Raw genomic sequence first — 16,273 nt, 5'->3', positions numbered from 1 at the left:
CTCTCTCTCTCTCTCTCTCTCTCTCTCTCTCTCTCTCTCTAATAAAAATTTGCGATGCGAAAAATTACTTTTATGAAAAGAATTCTAAATTTTGATTTCCTATATAAGTCTTTCAGCATCTCATTTACGTAATTAAAAAAAAAAGAATGCAACAAGTCCCATATTATTGCTTACAGACGGAGCCGTTTGATGATCCGGTTGCATATAAAGGTGAGGTGATCGTTGGCCTGAAGTTTGTTCCGCCGGATCCAGCGCAACAAGAACGCGATCGGGAAAGCAGCGCGGAACGTGGCAGTTCTAAAACGAAAAAGAACTGGAGCCGCGGCGCACTCCACGTACTTGTCAAGGAGGCTAGAAATCTGCAGACGCGCGGCAAAAACTCGGGTACCTGCGACCCCTTCTGTAAAAGGTATACTTTCCCTCATTTTGAGTATTTATTTCTTACTTTTGATTGTATGAATTAATATTTCTATTATGTGACACAATAAGTGCAATTTATAATTTTTTTGTTTTTAAATTAGGGAATATATGTTTCAATTTTTTATATAATATTGTATATCAGGATATTACATAAAAAAATATAATAATATATATGTATAGTATACTTATGATTACAGTTAATAAAAATTGTGTTATCACCTGTGTTTAAGTCATAAAGATGTTTTTAAAGTTTAGAAAAAATTCTTATACCACCTGCATTGTTTCAAATTGTAATGTCTTTCAGTTATTTGCTTCCCGACAAAGGACGATCTGGTAAGCAGAAGACCGGCGTCGTTCGTAGGTCTGGCGGCTCACCAGTTTGGGGTCATACGTTCATCTATAAGGATGTCAGTTTACAAGAATTGGCGGAACGCGGATTAGAATTGACAGTCTGGGACCATGACCGAATTGCTAGCAACGAATTCCTTGGCGGCGTTCGATTTAATCTTGGCACGGGTATTTATATAAAATCATTACTTTAAATTGTGTATACGAATATATTGAGATTATTTATTTTCTTAAGGGAATTCTAAAGTCGTCCTATTTACCACGATTACGTTTTAAGAAAAATCTCCAAATTGGCTTCATAGATTGCACAATTTTTTTTACAGAATTGAAGAATGCATTAAAAAAAGTCCCACAAAACACAATTTCACGAGAAAATCGGAAAAAAAATTAAAAAATTCAATTTTTCTGGCACGTACAATTGTCACCTGAGATTAATATTTGCTTGATATAAAAGTTTTACAGCTTATAAGTTGAAAATAAGCGTAAGGCGCTATTTAGATTGCTTAAGGGGGGAAACTCATGTAAACGCACGTTTTTTCAAGAATTTATTACAAAAAATTGGTAGTAGATATCAAAATGAAACAAAGTACATCTTAAAGGACACGTTTGACGGAATTTTCACATTTTTTTTAGACAAAAATATTGCAAAATGGCGGCGCTTCAGCTACTGGAAGTTGGGACCTCACTTTTGCGCCGTGCAGCTTACATGTCTCAAATCTTATCTAAAATCAAAAAACCAAAATTCTACAGTTAAAATGTGTAAAAACGCTTTGCATGACGAAGAAAAAAAAACAAAAAAAATGAAAATTGAGGAGCATTTTGAAAAAAAAGTACCATATTTATTTATAAACAATTGGTAAAAAGTAATATTTAAAATTTTTTTTTTAAAAAAAAAGGAGAACGTCATGCAATAGCCAATAAGTTAAAGAGTATTTCTGCAAAGTTTTATGCAAATCCGTAAAAAATTCGCTGAGCTACATTGCACGGCGCGCGAAAAAACGCTTTTCGAGTAAATCGCCTTTGAAGTTTCTGATACGAAAAAATAGTGTTTAATCGGACTTACATAATATAACGCTTAATCTGCGATACCGGACTCGTAAAGTATGCCTTCTTCTTCAGCCAGTTCATCCATTTGAGCTGCCATCTCCTTTTTTTTGCTGTCCTGGCCTCTTTCGTAGCGTTATCGCTACGGCGATTTTGTCGTCGGACTCGGTGGTGGGTTTGCTCGTCTGCGAAGGTTTTGCAATGTAGGCCGATTTGAAACTCCATATCATTCATTATATTTAAAATGAAATTGTAGCCGTCGTTGAACATTCCTCCAGCCAAAAATGCTGCCAATTCCACAATTTTCCAACCGCAGTTTAGATGTTTAGGAGTCAAACGCCACACTGTCGCATTAAACGACTCGTTGGCATTCTGTGTGTATCCTCCTAAACTTTTCGTCGGGATACAATCGTCACCGTAGGGTTTAGCATCTGCAATAGCTTTGAATGTCTCTGAATCCCCATCACCGATGTAATTAATATATTTGACTCCATACTTTTCTTCCGACCTCTGGAACATTTCAAGCATCGCGTCCACTTCCATTTTTCCCGACGAGCCTTGGTGATTTATAGGACAGTTTTCTTTGTGCATGTCAGATTGTACGTCATTTCGATGTTGTTGAAAATACGTACAAGCTTGGCAGTAACTATCTTTAACAATTAAATCAATGACTTTACCCGTTTTATTAGCAATTAATGTCATCACTCCAAACAAAGATGAAAAGCCTCTCTTCTTCCAAGACCCGTCTTCGCTTACACTAAACTTTAAAAGAGATTGTTCCATTTTCTTATTATGCTGAATTTCTTTATTCACAGCTTGTTTGCAGGAAATTTCGAAGAATTTCTTGCAAGACTCGTGAAGGTGCTGCACTATATTATCGTAGCTATTTTGGCTTAATCCCTTTCCCAAGTCCATTATTCCACAAAATATGTTTATACCTGCTCTTGCTACTCCCTCATAGCAAGAACGATTCGCTTATTTATTTCGAAACTATTTCGAATTAACGGCCCGGAATCAATGAGCACAGTACCGCACTTACACTTTATTGATATTTTGAAACCAAGTCCTCTATCTTCCGATTGTCCAAACTGTAAGTTCTTTTTACACTTTCTGCAGATAACTAGATCAGAAATAGCCGAAAAACACTGACAAATTCAATTATTCTGTAGCAAAAACTCAAATTCACTATAACATCGGTGTTAGACACTTTCATTTTTTTTGCTGAGCTTGACGCTCCGTCCTGAGGCATGTCTTCTTCGTTTTCTCCTTGCACACGCGGTTCTTTACTCGATACTCTTCGGCGACGAGGACGACTTGGGCGATAATTCGGCTCATGTTGATTTTTCATGTTAATTCGGCTTTTTGTTGATTTTTCGACTCATTTTAATGAAAGTATTATTATTAAATGTGAAAAAACGGCGATATACTACAGAAAACACGTGGCGTACAAACAACACGCTGCCTCACAACTGCATGTAGCCTCGGAGACGTTATGATTTCAAAAATAACCGTTGGAAAATCACCAACGAAGAACGCTCTTGCGTGCGTCGTTTACCTGCGCTCGGTACCACTTTGGACACTCTACTTATATGTACTGCAGAGTTACATGAGTTACGATTTATGATGAGTTTGCCCTCTTAAACGAACAATACTGAGTTTGTCAAAATTCCACGAACTTAGTATTGTTCGTTTAAGCAATCTGAATCGCGCCTTATGCTTATTTTCAACTTACAAGCTATAAAGATTTTATATCAAGCAAATGTTAATCTCAGGTGACAATAATTATACGTTGCTAGAAAAATTGAATTTTTTAATTTTTTTCCGATTTTCTCGTGAAATTCTGTTTTGCGGGACTTTTTTAATGCATTCTTCAATTCTGTAAAAAAAAATGTGCAATTTATGAAGCCAATTCGAAGATTTTTCGGAGAAAGCGTAGAAAAAATGTTTCCCTTGAAACGAAATTATGTGCTTTGCAAAGAAGAATTTATTCCTAGAACGACAAAAAATTTCGAAATTGAAATCTTAAGAAAAATTTTTTGTCGTTTTCAACATGAACTGCTCACCTCACAGACACGTATTAATGCGTATATTTTAATCCTGGAAAAGGATTTTTGAATCTATAAAAGAGGAAAAAGTAATTGTTATACAAAAATTATGATTTAATCGGTAATATAAACAGCTTTAAGATCCCCTTAACAATCAAATTGAATTTATTAATTGTATATCTTGTCACACAGATAGGAGAAATAATAATTTCTCGAAATCTAATTGGAGAAAATTTAATTAATAAAATGTTTTCTTTGAATATTTAGTTCGCTAAATTGATTAGTTCGCACTGTTCTACAAATTTGGCAAAGATATTTTTTTATAATACAAACGCGAATCTCCATTTCAGGCAAGCATTATGGGAAATCGGTGGATTGGATGGATGCTACCGGCCGCGAGTTGTCTCTCTGGCAGAATATGCTCGAAAGGCCAAATTTCTGGGTCGAGGGCGCAGTGACATTAAGGCCGAACTTACACAATCACGGGAAGAACAACGGTACTTAAAAGCAGTAACGTGATAATGTCGCGCACTCTTTTCAGTTCTTGTTTCCGAGAGAGGAACGGTTCGCCAATTTAGTTCAAGTTGATTGTACATAGCTCTAAAAGTGTCGCGCTTACGACGGACGTAATCTTAAATATTTGCGAACGAAGAATCAGTGCCTTCGGAAGCGACGTGAACTCGTCTAATCTTCCTGAATGGATGTAGGCAAAAATTCTCTGCAAAATTCCCGTCAATCGTAAAAATCGTTTACTAGATTAGCCTGGACTGATGAAATATACGTCACTATCGGTTCCGAGCTTCATATTCTGTAAACAGTACGCATTAAATTATTTTCAGTTCTCTATCCATTCTTATTTCTACGTTGCCCGTTATTAATTTTTATATAAATCGTGTTCTCTATGTAAAATTCTCTCATAAACTTTTCAATATAATTTATAATGAACACGTTGCACAAGATGCTTGCTTCTATGATTTTTTAAAAAATAGATTCTTATTCTTATTTTATTGGCTGCTTCGCTTTGGCTATTCAAAAAAATATAACAATCATTTTCATTATTTTGTATTTACCCGATAAAATGATAAAATTTAACGATTTAGAAAAGAAGAGAGGATATGTGTATGTGGTATATGCTAAAATATTTGTAAAAAGAAAAAGTGCATACTCTCACTAAGAAAATATGAAATATATTCGAAGTGTGTTTTAAAATATAAATAAATATTTCTGCTTACCAGAAAATATATTATAAACGTATCGTTTTTTAGATTTCTAATTTTTACTTTTCAACATATTTTCTTTTATCTAAAATTACGATTCGTTACAACATAACATTAATACAATTGACGTGCCAAATATTAAATGTGGCGAATTCATATTGTAATAAATTTCTTTAATATTTTTCAAGATAAAATTATATTACAATTTATTTAATTTTAATATTATTGCAATTCTTTCTCTAAAAAATATTTTTTTATATCAGTAATTGTGTAATAGAACAAAGCGAAGTATACTTTATTTGTTTTTTTTAAAGCTGCGTCTTTGCGTCTCATAATTCTTTCTTTTCACTTTTAATTGTGATTAGAAAAAAACCTTAGTTGGATGTATAAATTGTGTAAGTCATTAAAATTCGTGCAATATTATAAAGCATCGAAGATTCTTAAAAGAATATATTGTCAGGTTTTTGAAACGTCCGAAACGAGATGAAAGCAAAAGGGCGTCCGTCCAAAACAATTGGCAAGATGATTATTGGTATCCACATGTACGCGTATATATGTGCGCTCTTTGCGGTTAACGAAGAAACGACAAATAAACTCTCGTTGAGTTCCAAACGTTGAATCACGAAATATTTCGTAATTTCACGAAATTCTACCTCAACAAAAAAAGTCCGAAAATTAATCTAACGGCACGAATGATAGTTTAACTTTTTAAACTTTACAAAAACGTGCTCTTGGTCCATAATTACCTACTGCAAAGATTGTAATAGTATTACATTTATTATTACGAACGTAAGAAGTTTTGTAAGAAGCAAATGAATGACGGGGCCGCAGTTATATTTTTACATTCTAAGATTATGAATTTTAAAATTTGATTAGTATCGTGTAAGAAATTATGTAATCCACAATGGATTTTCACCGAAAAATGAGAAGTTGTAACGGTGATAATAATTCATATATGACAGAGAACTCAGGTCTTTTATAAAAGTAGGATACGCTTCCTTCATTCATTCGCTTCTCTTCATTTACTAAATAAATCGGACGAGACATGATCAAAAATTCAGCGTTTGGAACGTCTGAACAACGTTGTGGACACTTTCCGTTCTTGGAGAGAAAGATGCTTCCAATGTATAATAATAGGAACGAGCGAGTCTCTCGAGTGAACGAACGAACGAACGAACGAACGAGCGAATGATGGAACGGTGTATTTAAGGGATTTAAATACGACCGCTTCCTCGAGCAACATAAACGAAAACGCATTCTTGTAGATGTTATATTTATATGTATACATATATATGCAAGCATCGAATCCGTCGCCGCTGAAATTCCCGAAGGAAACTCGCCATTCATAATTATATTTCCAAAATTAAAGAAGCTTTTCCTCCGGGAATTCCAGGACGATTGTAAAGGCTCGTATTCGCGGTGTGCGTTCAGCGGCGATTTGTTTTTATATCGTTCATTTAGCGTTAAATGCGAATGTTCTGATCCAATATTAATATAATATTTGACACAGTCAGTTACGCATTTAGCGCTAGATGCACCGCTAAATCGTGTTATAAGTATCGACGACTCTCGAAGGTACAAGGATAAATCGAAGGTTCGAATTGATGAACTCGTACTTAACTGATTTATTATACCTTCGATTATTTATGAGTATAACATCGGAAGTCGTTGTAATTATCTTTAAGACTCTCTGTCTCTCTTCCTAAAAACAGGGTTAACGAAAGGGAACTGTGAAACTGCCTTTAACGTTACGTAGAGATTTGTGTGATGCGTAAGCTCCTTGAGCTAAAGATAGATGAATTAAAAAATTTCAATTACGAAAATAATTTTTTTTTTTTAAGTGCAATTGATCTTTCAAATAAGAAATTTATTTAATAATTCTCGAATTTTTATTCTAATCAAAGAAAGTTATGTTTAAATCAAGAAATTCGAATATAATTTTTTAAAAGAAAATTGATTTATATATATTCTGAGAGAAATTTAAATAAAATAAAAAAAATGTAAATACATATTTAACAAAGATAAAATTTAGAAAACTGAAGCGCCGAATTTCCGTAGGAAGAGTAAGTTTATCGAAGTCGTAAATTTAATATAAAATCATATTTCTGTGTAAATTCTTTTTTAATTCAACTATCCTTCGTAGGATCAATATATGTGTCTTAAATTAATATAAATTTTGAGATATGCGTAGTTACATAAGATTTCGATATTCCTGAAATACTAAATTTAGTGTCGTTACGATAATTGTATGGCGTGCGCATTTACGGACCAATAGAAAATCGAGAATTTTTATTATGATAACCCATTGCGTTTCTACCCCGATAAAGTTACTTTACGTATGTTAGTTCACTTAGCATTTAATGTTATGAAATGTAATGTTAAAAACTTAGAGAAACAGACATTTATTTATATGTCGCTCGTCGGTGTACATGATAATAAAAGTTTTATACGTTTACTCGTATATTTCGTATAATTTATTTATTGTAAAAATATAAATGCCTCTAAGAAGTATAAACGTAAATCAGATATTTATCGAGAGAAATATCAGTCCTGCAAGTGAAAGAAAGTTAATGGGTATGGCCACCCTAGCGAGCATAAAAACAGCAATAAGTTTTTAGTTTAAAAAATAATTTAATATAAAATCTAATTAAAGCACTGGTTAGTGCATACACACATACACACATACACACACACACACAACACACACATTAAAGTCCACTAAAAAATTTTTTTGTTATTTTTCGCACCAAAATGGCGGCGCTACCGATGACAAAATCTAGCACGGTTTTTATAGAGATGCTCCGGAGCATGACATTTAGCATTCACAAATTTTTACCTACAGCAAAAAATAAATTTTTGTTTAATGTATATTAAAATACCTAAAGAAGTACATAGGAGTTTGTAAAAATATTGATATTTTCAAAACAGACAGGTATTTGACAGGTATTTGAAGCCACACTTGCATTTTTTGCTAAAAATTTTGTTCAAAAACTGTTCATAAAATAAAAAGTTTTTTATATAACGACAAACCCCTACGTACTTCTCTGCGAAATGCGTCTAAAGCCCCAGCTACATCTATCGTAATGTTTATCGTAAGCTCCTTACGATTCTTACGATAGCCAATTAGAAATATCAATGTGTATTGTAACGCTTTTGATTGGCTATCGCAAGGATCGTAAGAAGCTTACGATAAACATTACGATAGATGTAGCTGGGCCTTAAGAAGATGCAGTTAAAATTTGAACCCATTCGGATAGAAATTATTGAAGTTATTTGTCATGCCGATTTAAAAAATGTTGTTTTGAGAAAAATGCGTTTAAAATTCAAGCGCTCAGCTTGCGTTATATGCAAGCGCTCATAGCGCTCAGCAAACGCTCAGCTTGCGCTCATTTTTTTTGTTATAAATTCAATTATTACTTATTTTTGTGATGATAAAGTATCGAAAAAGCAAAAAAAATTTCGATTTTTTAAAAATTCTATGGTGGCCATACCCCTTAAATCGATATGTATTGAATAATGGTAAAATTCATCTAAAAAAATAAAAAATACGAATCATCGTAACATAAAAAAATATACGATCATATATATAATTAATCAAACAACTTCATTTTACATAATTTTATACTTTTTATTTTATTCTTAAGAGCATTTTTTTTTAATGTTTCGCAATGTTTTTTAAAACTGTATATCAGCTTTTAAATATATTTTTGATGAGCTATGCGTTATTTATTTAGATGTATCCGTTTTAAAGTAAATAATTATAATTTATATTAAAATATAATATTGCTGATATCAAAATGTAACTTTTTTTATAATATAAATCTTGATGTGTGTATGTTTCTACAGTATATGTAAACCTCTATGTATGTCTTTAATATTATTAGTATTGATAATACAATATTAATCGTGCAATAGACGCGGGCAATGGAATTTATTAATGTCGAGATCTATGAAAAGAATTTTGTGTTGATAATGTTTCATTAATATCAATCATATCTGACTAGAAAATATTTTAAAGGCCACACTTAGAAATATATATGCAATTCTCGATTAAAGATCGTTGTTCGAGATGAACCTGTTGCCTTCTGAATTCTTGCCAGAATATCGATACTTACATTTACCATATACACCTGGAAAAAATTGTATTACTCTAGTGTTATATTTACTATATATTTATTTACTGTATTTGTGTTATTTTTTATATAATGAACAATTTTAAGAAGTAAAAGTTATATATATATATATAATGTCAAAAATGTTTTAAAATAATTCCCAATTATACAATTTATTTCATAATTTGATTTGATTGCTATACGTACCTTTGTGATCCTGTGGATTGCGCGGCAAATTCGGCAAGGGCGTGTAATGGATGTTGAAGTATATGTCATCGAATTCATTATTGGTTTGCGTTGAACTGGGTACGAACTTGCGAATCAACTCCGGGACGAGCTTGATCGTCTTCGAATATCTGCCGCGAGTGTTAGCATTTGATCTCTCCTGCTGAGTGACTCTTCGGGAGTCCAGAAAGCGAAGACTCGGAGGTAAAATGTGGATAGCGTATAGCCTGTAACGCTCGTAATCATCTTCATCGGTAGACGTCGGATTGGTTAATTGATCAGGGCAACCGGGATTGCCCAGAAGACTCACGTACTCCACGTTGGGACAACATTCTCGTATTCTATCAAGGGCTTTATCGATATTGAATATCTAGAAACGAAGTTTATTATTTGACTTCTATATAAAAAAATTCTGTGAAAGTCTCTAATAATAAATAGTGTGTTAAAGAAATTAATAAAAGAATTAAAATAACTTAAAAACTAATATTGTTAATCATTTTTTGTATGGAGTTTCATAAATCTTTTTTGAAACATAATCTTCATAAGAATTTAATCACTTTTTTCAATATTTTTTTAAGTAGAGCACCTTATTATTATTAAGACTCAGAGTGGTCAAAGTCGGCATATGAGATAACGATTTGAGATTGTCGAGCTTGTTATTGTCCAAGATCAATTCCTGAAGCTGTTCAAAATCCTTTATACCAGAAAGAGTTGACAATTCGTTATAGGATAAATCCAAGCCGAGACAATTGTGATTAATGACTTTCATCAAACCATTAGGAATCTTTTCTGCTCTTTGCCCCGTATACCATGCCTAAATTGTCGATTATAAATACGAAAGTAAGAAAAATATTAAAATAATAATAAGAATGTGTGTATAAAGAAAATGAAGAATATGGAAAATTGCAACTACTTTCAAAAATCTGCATTTTATAAGATAAATTATTAAATAAATTTATTTAAAAAATAAATAACATTTTTTAAAATTATTTTCTTCAAATTATTTTCATCAAATTTAAATCGCTTAAAAATTTAATTGCAAAAAATTACAAATTCGTATTATTTTTAATTTAATAAATGAATTTAAATTTAAGAGAATTTTAATTCTGATTTATATATAATCCCGTATAAAAATATACTAGTGTTACTAGTGCAATAAATAAATTTAACTAGTGTCAGTATAGTAGTGTAATAATGGTGGAAAAATTTTCATTAAAATTTTACTGAAATTTTATTATGAAAATAAGTATTATTGATTAGCATCATATTTTAGAGGATATACGACAAAATTGTAAAAAAAATCTTTATGAATTCGAGAACTAATTTTATGATGCTCTCATGCGGTCACCCACCCGAATCTGTACCTCCACTTAGCATGCTTGACTTCTGCGATCATACGGGAACTCCTTCGAAGAACCATGAACATACTATAATATAATGCTAATGGGCGTATAGTTGTAACATATCTGGTCAAAGATGAAAGAAACGGAATACGTATAAAAAAATAATTAATGTTAAATATAATTGTAATGTACAATTAAATGAAGAATACCTATGATAATAACTTGTTTTTAATAATACTGTAAAATATTATTTCTACTAGCTGAAATAATACTAATTACTCCAATGATATATGTGTATTTTTTATTCTAGTAAATTTTTTGTTATTTATTACCAAATATTATCATTACTGAAAATAGTTCTATATTACGTCATATGTCGTCATATACTACTACAGTAGTAATACTACTGACTCAGCAGTGATACTATTGCGTATCAGTAGTGATACTATTGATGTCAACAGTGACATCATTGAATATCAGTAGTGACACTACTGCAGTAGCAGTGACATTAGTAGTATATTTTTATACAGGATACTTAATTTTACACAAAGATATTTAATATTGAAAATTAAAATGCTGTCATCAGTGATCTCTTCTCATTAAATATTTGTTTAAAGAAAATCAACTCTAGAAATCAAGACATTTATATTTATAAATATATATATTTACGAAAAAAAAAAAATGCAAGATCTTTGATACGCTTTTTATAACACGCGAGTGATTTTCTCTCTCTCTCTCTCTCTCTCTCTCTCACATACATTAACTGCATAAAAAAAGAAATATAATTGCTACAAATTATTTCAATAAATATAGGATTTATTCTTTCTGATTGTACTTTTTACATTTTCTTTTTTTTTTGCATATTTTTTGATTGCGTATTATATATCGAACTCCACTTATTGTAATAACGAAAAGTGCAAAAGAGTGCAGCCAAAAAACGTAGATCGGTATGCCGCAAATTCCCATAAGGGGCTCCGCACAATAAAAGGAACAGGGAACAGAGAACAAAGAAAAAGAATTTCAATCTATCAGAAATCATGTATTGTGGAATACGCAGTGTGTATTCTACAATACATGATTTCTGATAGGTTGAAATTCTTATTCTCTGTTCTCTGTTCCCTATTCTTTTTATTGTGCGGAGCCCCTAAGAGTCTATGGGATATTGACCTAGGAGCATTATGGGGCAGAATAAAACAATGAAATGTTGAGAATCATGAAATTGTGCATTTGTTTATAAGTAATATATTTTATGTATAACATCTATGCAGTGTATAAACACAATCGTTTATATGTGTACTGCATAAATAGATGTATAATATATATGTATTATTACAATATACGTATTGTAATAATACATTATACATTTTTTATTTATACAGTATACACGTAAATGATTGTGTTTATAGACTGCATAGATGTTATACATAAAATATATTACTTATAAACAAATGCACTTCATGATTCTCAATATTTCATTGTTATACTCTGCCCTATAATGCTCCTGGGTTAATTTCCCATAGGATTCCTATGTGAATTTGCGGCAGAGTAGCGCTATCAATCAAAGTGTATCGTGACATGTGCATCAATCAAACGTTATTGTGTGCAATTAAAATTGTGAAACAATTACATTTACCCGTCCGCTATCGAGCGTCAACGCACTCCTATTAAAGTCTTGCTGACTGTGGCCCGCCATGTTGAACATATGCCACGCACCGAGAATTATCGCACAGTTAATAATATAGATAACGCCTTGTGCGTATATGCGTGTGTTTAGTGTGTTAGTCGGTATACGTAATTACCGTACCATCAAAATATCCTGTATTTACATCGTTACGAACATACGGCTCGTTGGTCTAGGGGTATGATTCTCGCTTAGGGTGCGAGAGGTCCCGGGTTCAAATCCCGGACGAGCCCTTCTTTTTATTTTTTTTATTTCGATTTAAAATTTATAATACAGCTCTAACAATTAAAAATATACATATATTTATATCATTAGAAAATATATTAAAATACATTTTTATGTCATTAGAATTGAACATTCTGAGATAAAAGCAACTGTTATTAATTCTTGTTACATTTTATATTTTCATCTTACTTCAGTTTCTCTTTCAAAAAGTAATTAATTACCGTTACAAGTTATTGACTCTGAAAAGTAATTCGTTACAGTTACAGTTACTGAAAAAGTAACTTTAAGTTACTTTTAAGTTACTTTTTTCATCGGAATTTTTACTAGTAGTATCGATACCATTAGGGCTGTATTCAGAAACGTTATACAACTCTGCCTTCATGTATCGTTTTACCCTTGTTTTTCACCTAAACAAGGATGATACACGGGGTCATTAGAGTAATGCAGCCTAGGACAATTAAAACAAAAAACTGACTTACATTTACATGTTATACAATTTTATTCAAAAAGATGAAAAAATTATATGGCAAAGACGTTTTTCGTTAAAGTAATATAAACACATATGAATACAAATATGAATATGAAATAGCACACATATACAATGTTTTTTGTTAAAAAAATTCTTTTTATATTCGGCTAAAAGTTGCAAATAAATTCTAGCACTAATCCAAAATGGTGTACAACCGTTCAAGCGGAGCGCTCTTGCATTTGGCAGATTCCATTAGATCCCAAAATATAGACCAAACAGGTACAATAGTTCATTGAATGCTTTAATTAAATTTCTTTCTTCCATTAATCAAATGTTTCGAAGTATTTGTAGCGCCAAGTAGACACTACCGCATACTAAATTGACAAATAAGTTTAAAATATATAAAATAACTATGAAAGTAACTATTAAATTAGTTACTAGTTACTTAAAAGATGTAACTAAGTTAAGTTATAGTTACAGATGGAAAGAAAGTAACGAAGTTAAGTTACAGTTACTGAAAAAAAATAACTCTAACTGTAACTTCGTTACAAGTAACGAGTTACTTCCCGTCCCTGTTATTTATATATATATATTATATAATTTAATACTTTTTAGTGTATTTCTAGCATATGCAGCACATATCACACAATAGCACAACATAAATATAAAACACAAAGTTACTTACTTTTATATTGTAGTAAAATATTAGGTTACTTATTATTAATGACTTAGTAATTTCATAATTACATTATGAAGTCGTTCAAAGTTTTTTTATTTCTTTTCTTATGTATCGTACTACTTATTTTCGAAAATGGAGCTTTGCTAGAAAGATTTGCTTTGTACTCTTCAACTTTTGAAGGTCCTTGTTTATTTAATTCATCTTGCCTTAGCTCCTGTATAGAATCATTCTTTGATGAATCGAAAGGAACATTTCCATCAATCTTGGTGTCATTAGTACTACTAAAATGAATAGGAAATGCAATAAATATTTGGTATATTCTTTATGACATGTCTTATTGTACCTTGCGTTGTTTGAAGATACTTCTAGTTTTGTATGTGACTTTAACAAGGTTATTTCATTATAAAATTGAATCACAGATTGAAAAGTGTTTATAAAATCAATTGATCCAGCAGCATCAGTATGAAACAATTCTTCATTGAATGGTTTTGTAGCGATATATCCTACATACAGGATATAAATAATGTTTAACTTTCAATTTCAAAATCTGATACCATATAGCACACTGCAAGAAACGCGTACTTCTAATTAATTCTGCGCCTTCAGCTTTGTATTCCGCTATCTCTTCATCCTTCTGTTTAATCAAATTTAGCAGAATCTTGTGCCGGCGAATCAGTTCCATTGATGATGAGCAGAGAGGCATAGTCACACTTTCCCAAAATTGCTGTGGTGTTCCTTTGAGAAGATCCAATGAAAATCTCAATTTTATAAAATTTTTGTCTTTTCGCAATTCTATTCGATATGTTGTAACTTCTAAAACGTTTGCATACATATATTGAGGGATATCATTTAACATATCCAGTATCACTTGCTTCCAGTCAAAAAGTTCAAGATTTAAAAGAGGATTCATGGTCTACAAATTAATACATTTTATTATATATGAATGTGTGTGTGTGTGTGTGTGTGTGTGTGTATTGATAAAATATTTTTCTTATTCAGAAAACTGAAAAATATTCTTATTACTTGTAAAATAAATTTCAATTTACATTTTTCTTTCATGATTCACATTTATTGATGAATAAAAAATTTAATTTATATACGTAATATACATATATGAGATAGAATTGAGACGATTCGTAGTACCTGACATTTGTGAAACATAGTTTCGTCTGTCAGAGTCTCCACCCAAATTTCTATTAGGTCTGTTAAAAAAACTTTCCTCGATTCATTTTCCTTTATAGAACAGATCACATAATCTTTATTATTAATTTTGAGATTTTTCCAAATTCTGCCCTGCCCATTGTTACAAACCGAAACCATATCAATATCGTGATTTCCAATCATAACGACAAAAAATTAACGAATTTGATGTTTCAAGATTTGATTAGGTTGGTTATATATTGCACAATGTAGGTTATCACATAACCTTCATAATCTCGTTTTGTTTAACTTATTAATACTACATTTTTACAATCCATTGTTTTTAAAATATATTTTATTATATAATTTAGACATATATATATATACATATAAATCTATACATCTATACAGATGTAAAATTTCAAAAATATTAGTTTCTATTGATATTATTCAAAATTGATAGTCATAAAATAAGTAGTCTGTTTCACAGCGTGTTTCACTGGCAGAACCGGTGCGCACTCAGTGCACATTAAAGGCCGCAGCACACACTCTTGCATAACGCATAATGCATAGTGCATAAGCGAATCAACTAATCAGAATCTTTCCTTTCCTCCCATTCCATGGAAAAGAAGAATTTTGATTGGTTGATTCCTTTATGCACTATGCATTATGCAAGAGCGTGTGCTGCTGCCTTAAAGCTGTTGTACATTAACCTAATCTGACTGTATAGCGGGGAGCACAGGCTCTTGCATAACGCATAATACGTAATGCATAAGAATATGTACCAATAGAAGTTCTCCGTTTCTTTCCCTTCCATGTAATATAATAAGAGAACTCTGATTGGTTCAATTTCTTATGCCTCATGTGTTAAGCGTTATGCAAGAATCTGTGCTCCCCGTTTAATGGCCGCAGCATACACTCTTGCATAAAGGTAAATTTTCACGAGCTGCTCTAACCGGTTATTTTAGCGACAAAAAGGATCACGTGATCAAAATGGACATTTGATATTCGTCAATTTTGACCACGTGATTCTTTTTGTCGCTGAAACAGCCGGTTTGAGCAGTCCGTGAAAATTTACCTTAACGCATAATACATAGTGTATAATGGAATCAACCAATCGAAATTCTTCTTTTCCATGGAATGAGAGGAAAGGAAAGCTTCTGATTAGTTAATTCGCTTATGCACTATGCGTTATGCGTTATGCAAAAGCTTGTGCCTGGGCTCTGAAAGTGAGAGATCTCAGTTAATAAAATACCCAATGTATATTTTATCAAATATTACAATAAAATGTATTAAGGATTTCGTGGTTTAATTTATTTCTATAT

The 16,273-nt window shown here is 31.6% G+C and overlaps 3 protein-coding genes and 1 non-coding gene across 7 annotated transcripts in view; 2 read left to right on the top strand and 2 right to left on the bottom strand.

The window, feature by feature from the left end:
- LOC108763164 (serine-rich adhesin for platelets) overlaps window positions 1–4,773 on the top strand; it is a 67,331-nt gene extending 62,558 nt beyond the window's left edge. The window contains exons 16-18 of the mRNA XM_018510540.1: window positions 177–409; window positions 725–936; window positions 4,208–4,773. Of these exons, the coding sequence (XP_018366042.1) occupies window positions 177–409; window positions 725–936; window positions 4,208–4,362 (600 nt within the window). The 3' untranslated portion in view covers window positions 4,363–4,773. The remainder of the gene's footprint in view (window positions 1–176; window positions 410–724; window positions 937–4,207) is intronic.
- A 4,134-nt stretch (window positions 4,774–8,907) lies between these two features.
- On the bottom strand, window positions 8,908–12,705 carry LOC108763161 (leucine-rich repeat-containing protein C10orf11). 3 transcript variants are annotated; one of them, XM_018510537.1, is made up of 5 exons: window positions 12,388–12,440; window positions 10,776–10,877; window positions 9,998–10,225; window positions 9,394–9,781; window positions 8,908–9,204 (listed from the first exon to the last, which is right to left on the bottom strand). In XM_018510537.1, exons 3-5 carry the CDS (start codon window positions 10,178–10,180, stop codon window positions 9,125–9,127), a joined length of 651 nt encoding a protein of 216 aa, XP_018366039.1. In that variant the 5' UTR covers window positions 10,181–10,225; window positions 10,776–10,877; window positions 12,388–12,440; the 3' UTR covers window positions 8,908–9,124. The 3 variants fall into 3 exon arrangements, with proteins under 3 accessions (XP_018366039.1, XP_018366037.1, XP_018366038.1); XM_018510535.1 differs by lacking the exon at window positions 10,776–10,877 and having other exon boundaries at window positions 12,382–12,705; XM_018510536.1 differs by lacking the exon at window positions 10,776–10,877 and having other exon boundaries at window positions 12,388–12,705.
- Window positions 12,597–12,668, top strand: TRNAP-AGG (transfer RNA proline (anticodon AGG)). Its single transcript has one exon. It is a non-coding gene; the product is annotated as a tRNA-Pro (tRNA).
- A 1,122-nt stretch (window positions 12,706–13,827) lies between the features above and the next one.
- LOC108763160 (uncharacterized) lies at window positions 13,828–15,279 on the bottom strand. Of its 2 annotated transcripts, none has more exons than XM_018510533.1 (4): window positions 14,952–15,279; window positions 14,391–14,721; window positions 14,152–14,311; window positions 13,828–14,089 (listed from the first exon to the last, which is right to left on the bottom strand). In XM_018510533.1, exons 1-4 carry the CDS (start codon window positions 15,150–15,152, stop codon window positions 13,873–13,875), a joined length of 909 nt encoding a protein of 302 aa, XP_018366035.1. In that variant the 5' UTR covers window positions 15,153–15,279; the 3' UTR covers window positions 13,828–13,872. The 2 variants fall into 2 exon arrangements, with proteins under 2 accessions (XP_018366035.1, XP_018366036.1); XM_018510534.1 differs by having other exon boundaries at window positions 13,828–14,086.
- Between the last annotated feature and the right edge of the window lie 994 nt (window positions 15,280–16,273).

The sequence above is a fragment of the Trachymyrmex cornetzi genome, unplaced genomic scaffold (genome assembly GCF_001594075.2).
Source record: "Trachymyrmex cornetzi isolate Tcor2-1 unplaced genomic scaffold, Tcor1.1 scaffold343, whole genome shotgun sequence".
Lineage (NCBI taxonomy): Eukaryota > Metazoa > Arthropoda > Insecta > Hymenoptera > Formicidae > Trachymyrmex > Trachymyrmex cornetzi.
This window is presented reverse-complemented; position numbering and strand designations above follow the sequence as displayed.

Bases quoted from the DNA above. Each gene is read 5' to 3' on its own strand.
- LOC108763161 (XM_018510535.1), bottom strand. From the start codon at position 12,456: ATGTTCAACATGGCGGGCCACAGTCAGCAAGACTTTAATAGGAGTGCG. The intron at 9,782-9,997 runs GTGCTCTACTTA...CTTCGTTTCTAG, and splicing joins TGAGTCTTAATAATAATAAG to ATATTCAATATCGATAAAGC. The intron at 9,205-9,393 runs GTACGTATAGCA...AATTTTTTCCAG, and splicing joins CAATCCACAGGATCACAAAG to GTGTATATGGTAAATGTAAG.
- LOC108763160 (XM_018510533.1), bottom strand. From the start codon at position 15,152: ATGATTGGAAATCACGATATTGATATGGTTTCGGTTTGTAACAATGGG. The intron at 14,722-14,951 runs GTACTACGAATC...ATTAATTTGTAG, and splicing joins CTATGTTTCACAAATGTCAG to ACCATGAATCCTCTTTTAAA. The intron at 14,312-14,390 runs GTACGCGTTTCT...TCCTGTATGTAG, and splicing joins AGGCGCAGAATTAATTAGAA to GATATATCGCTACAAAACCA.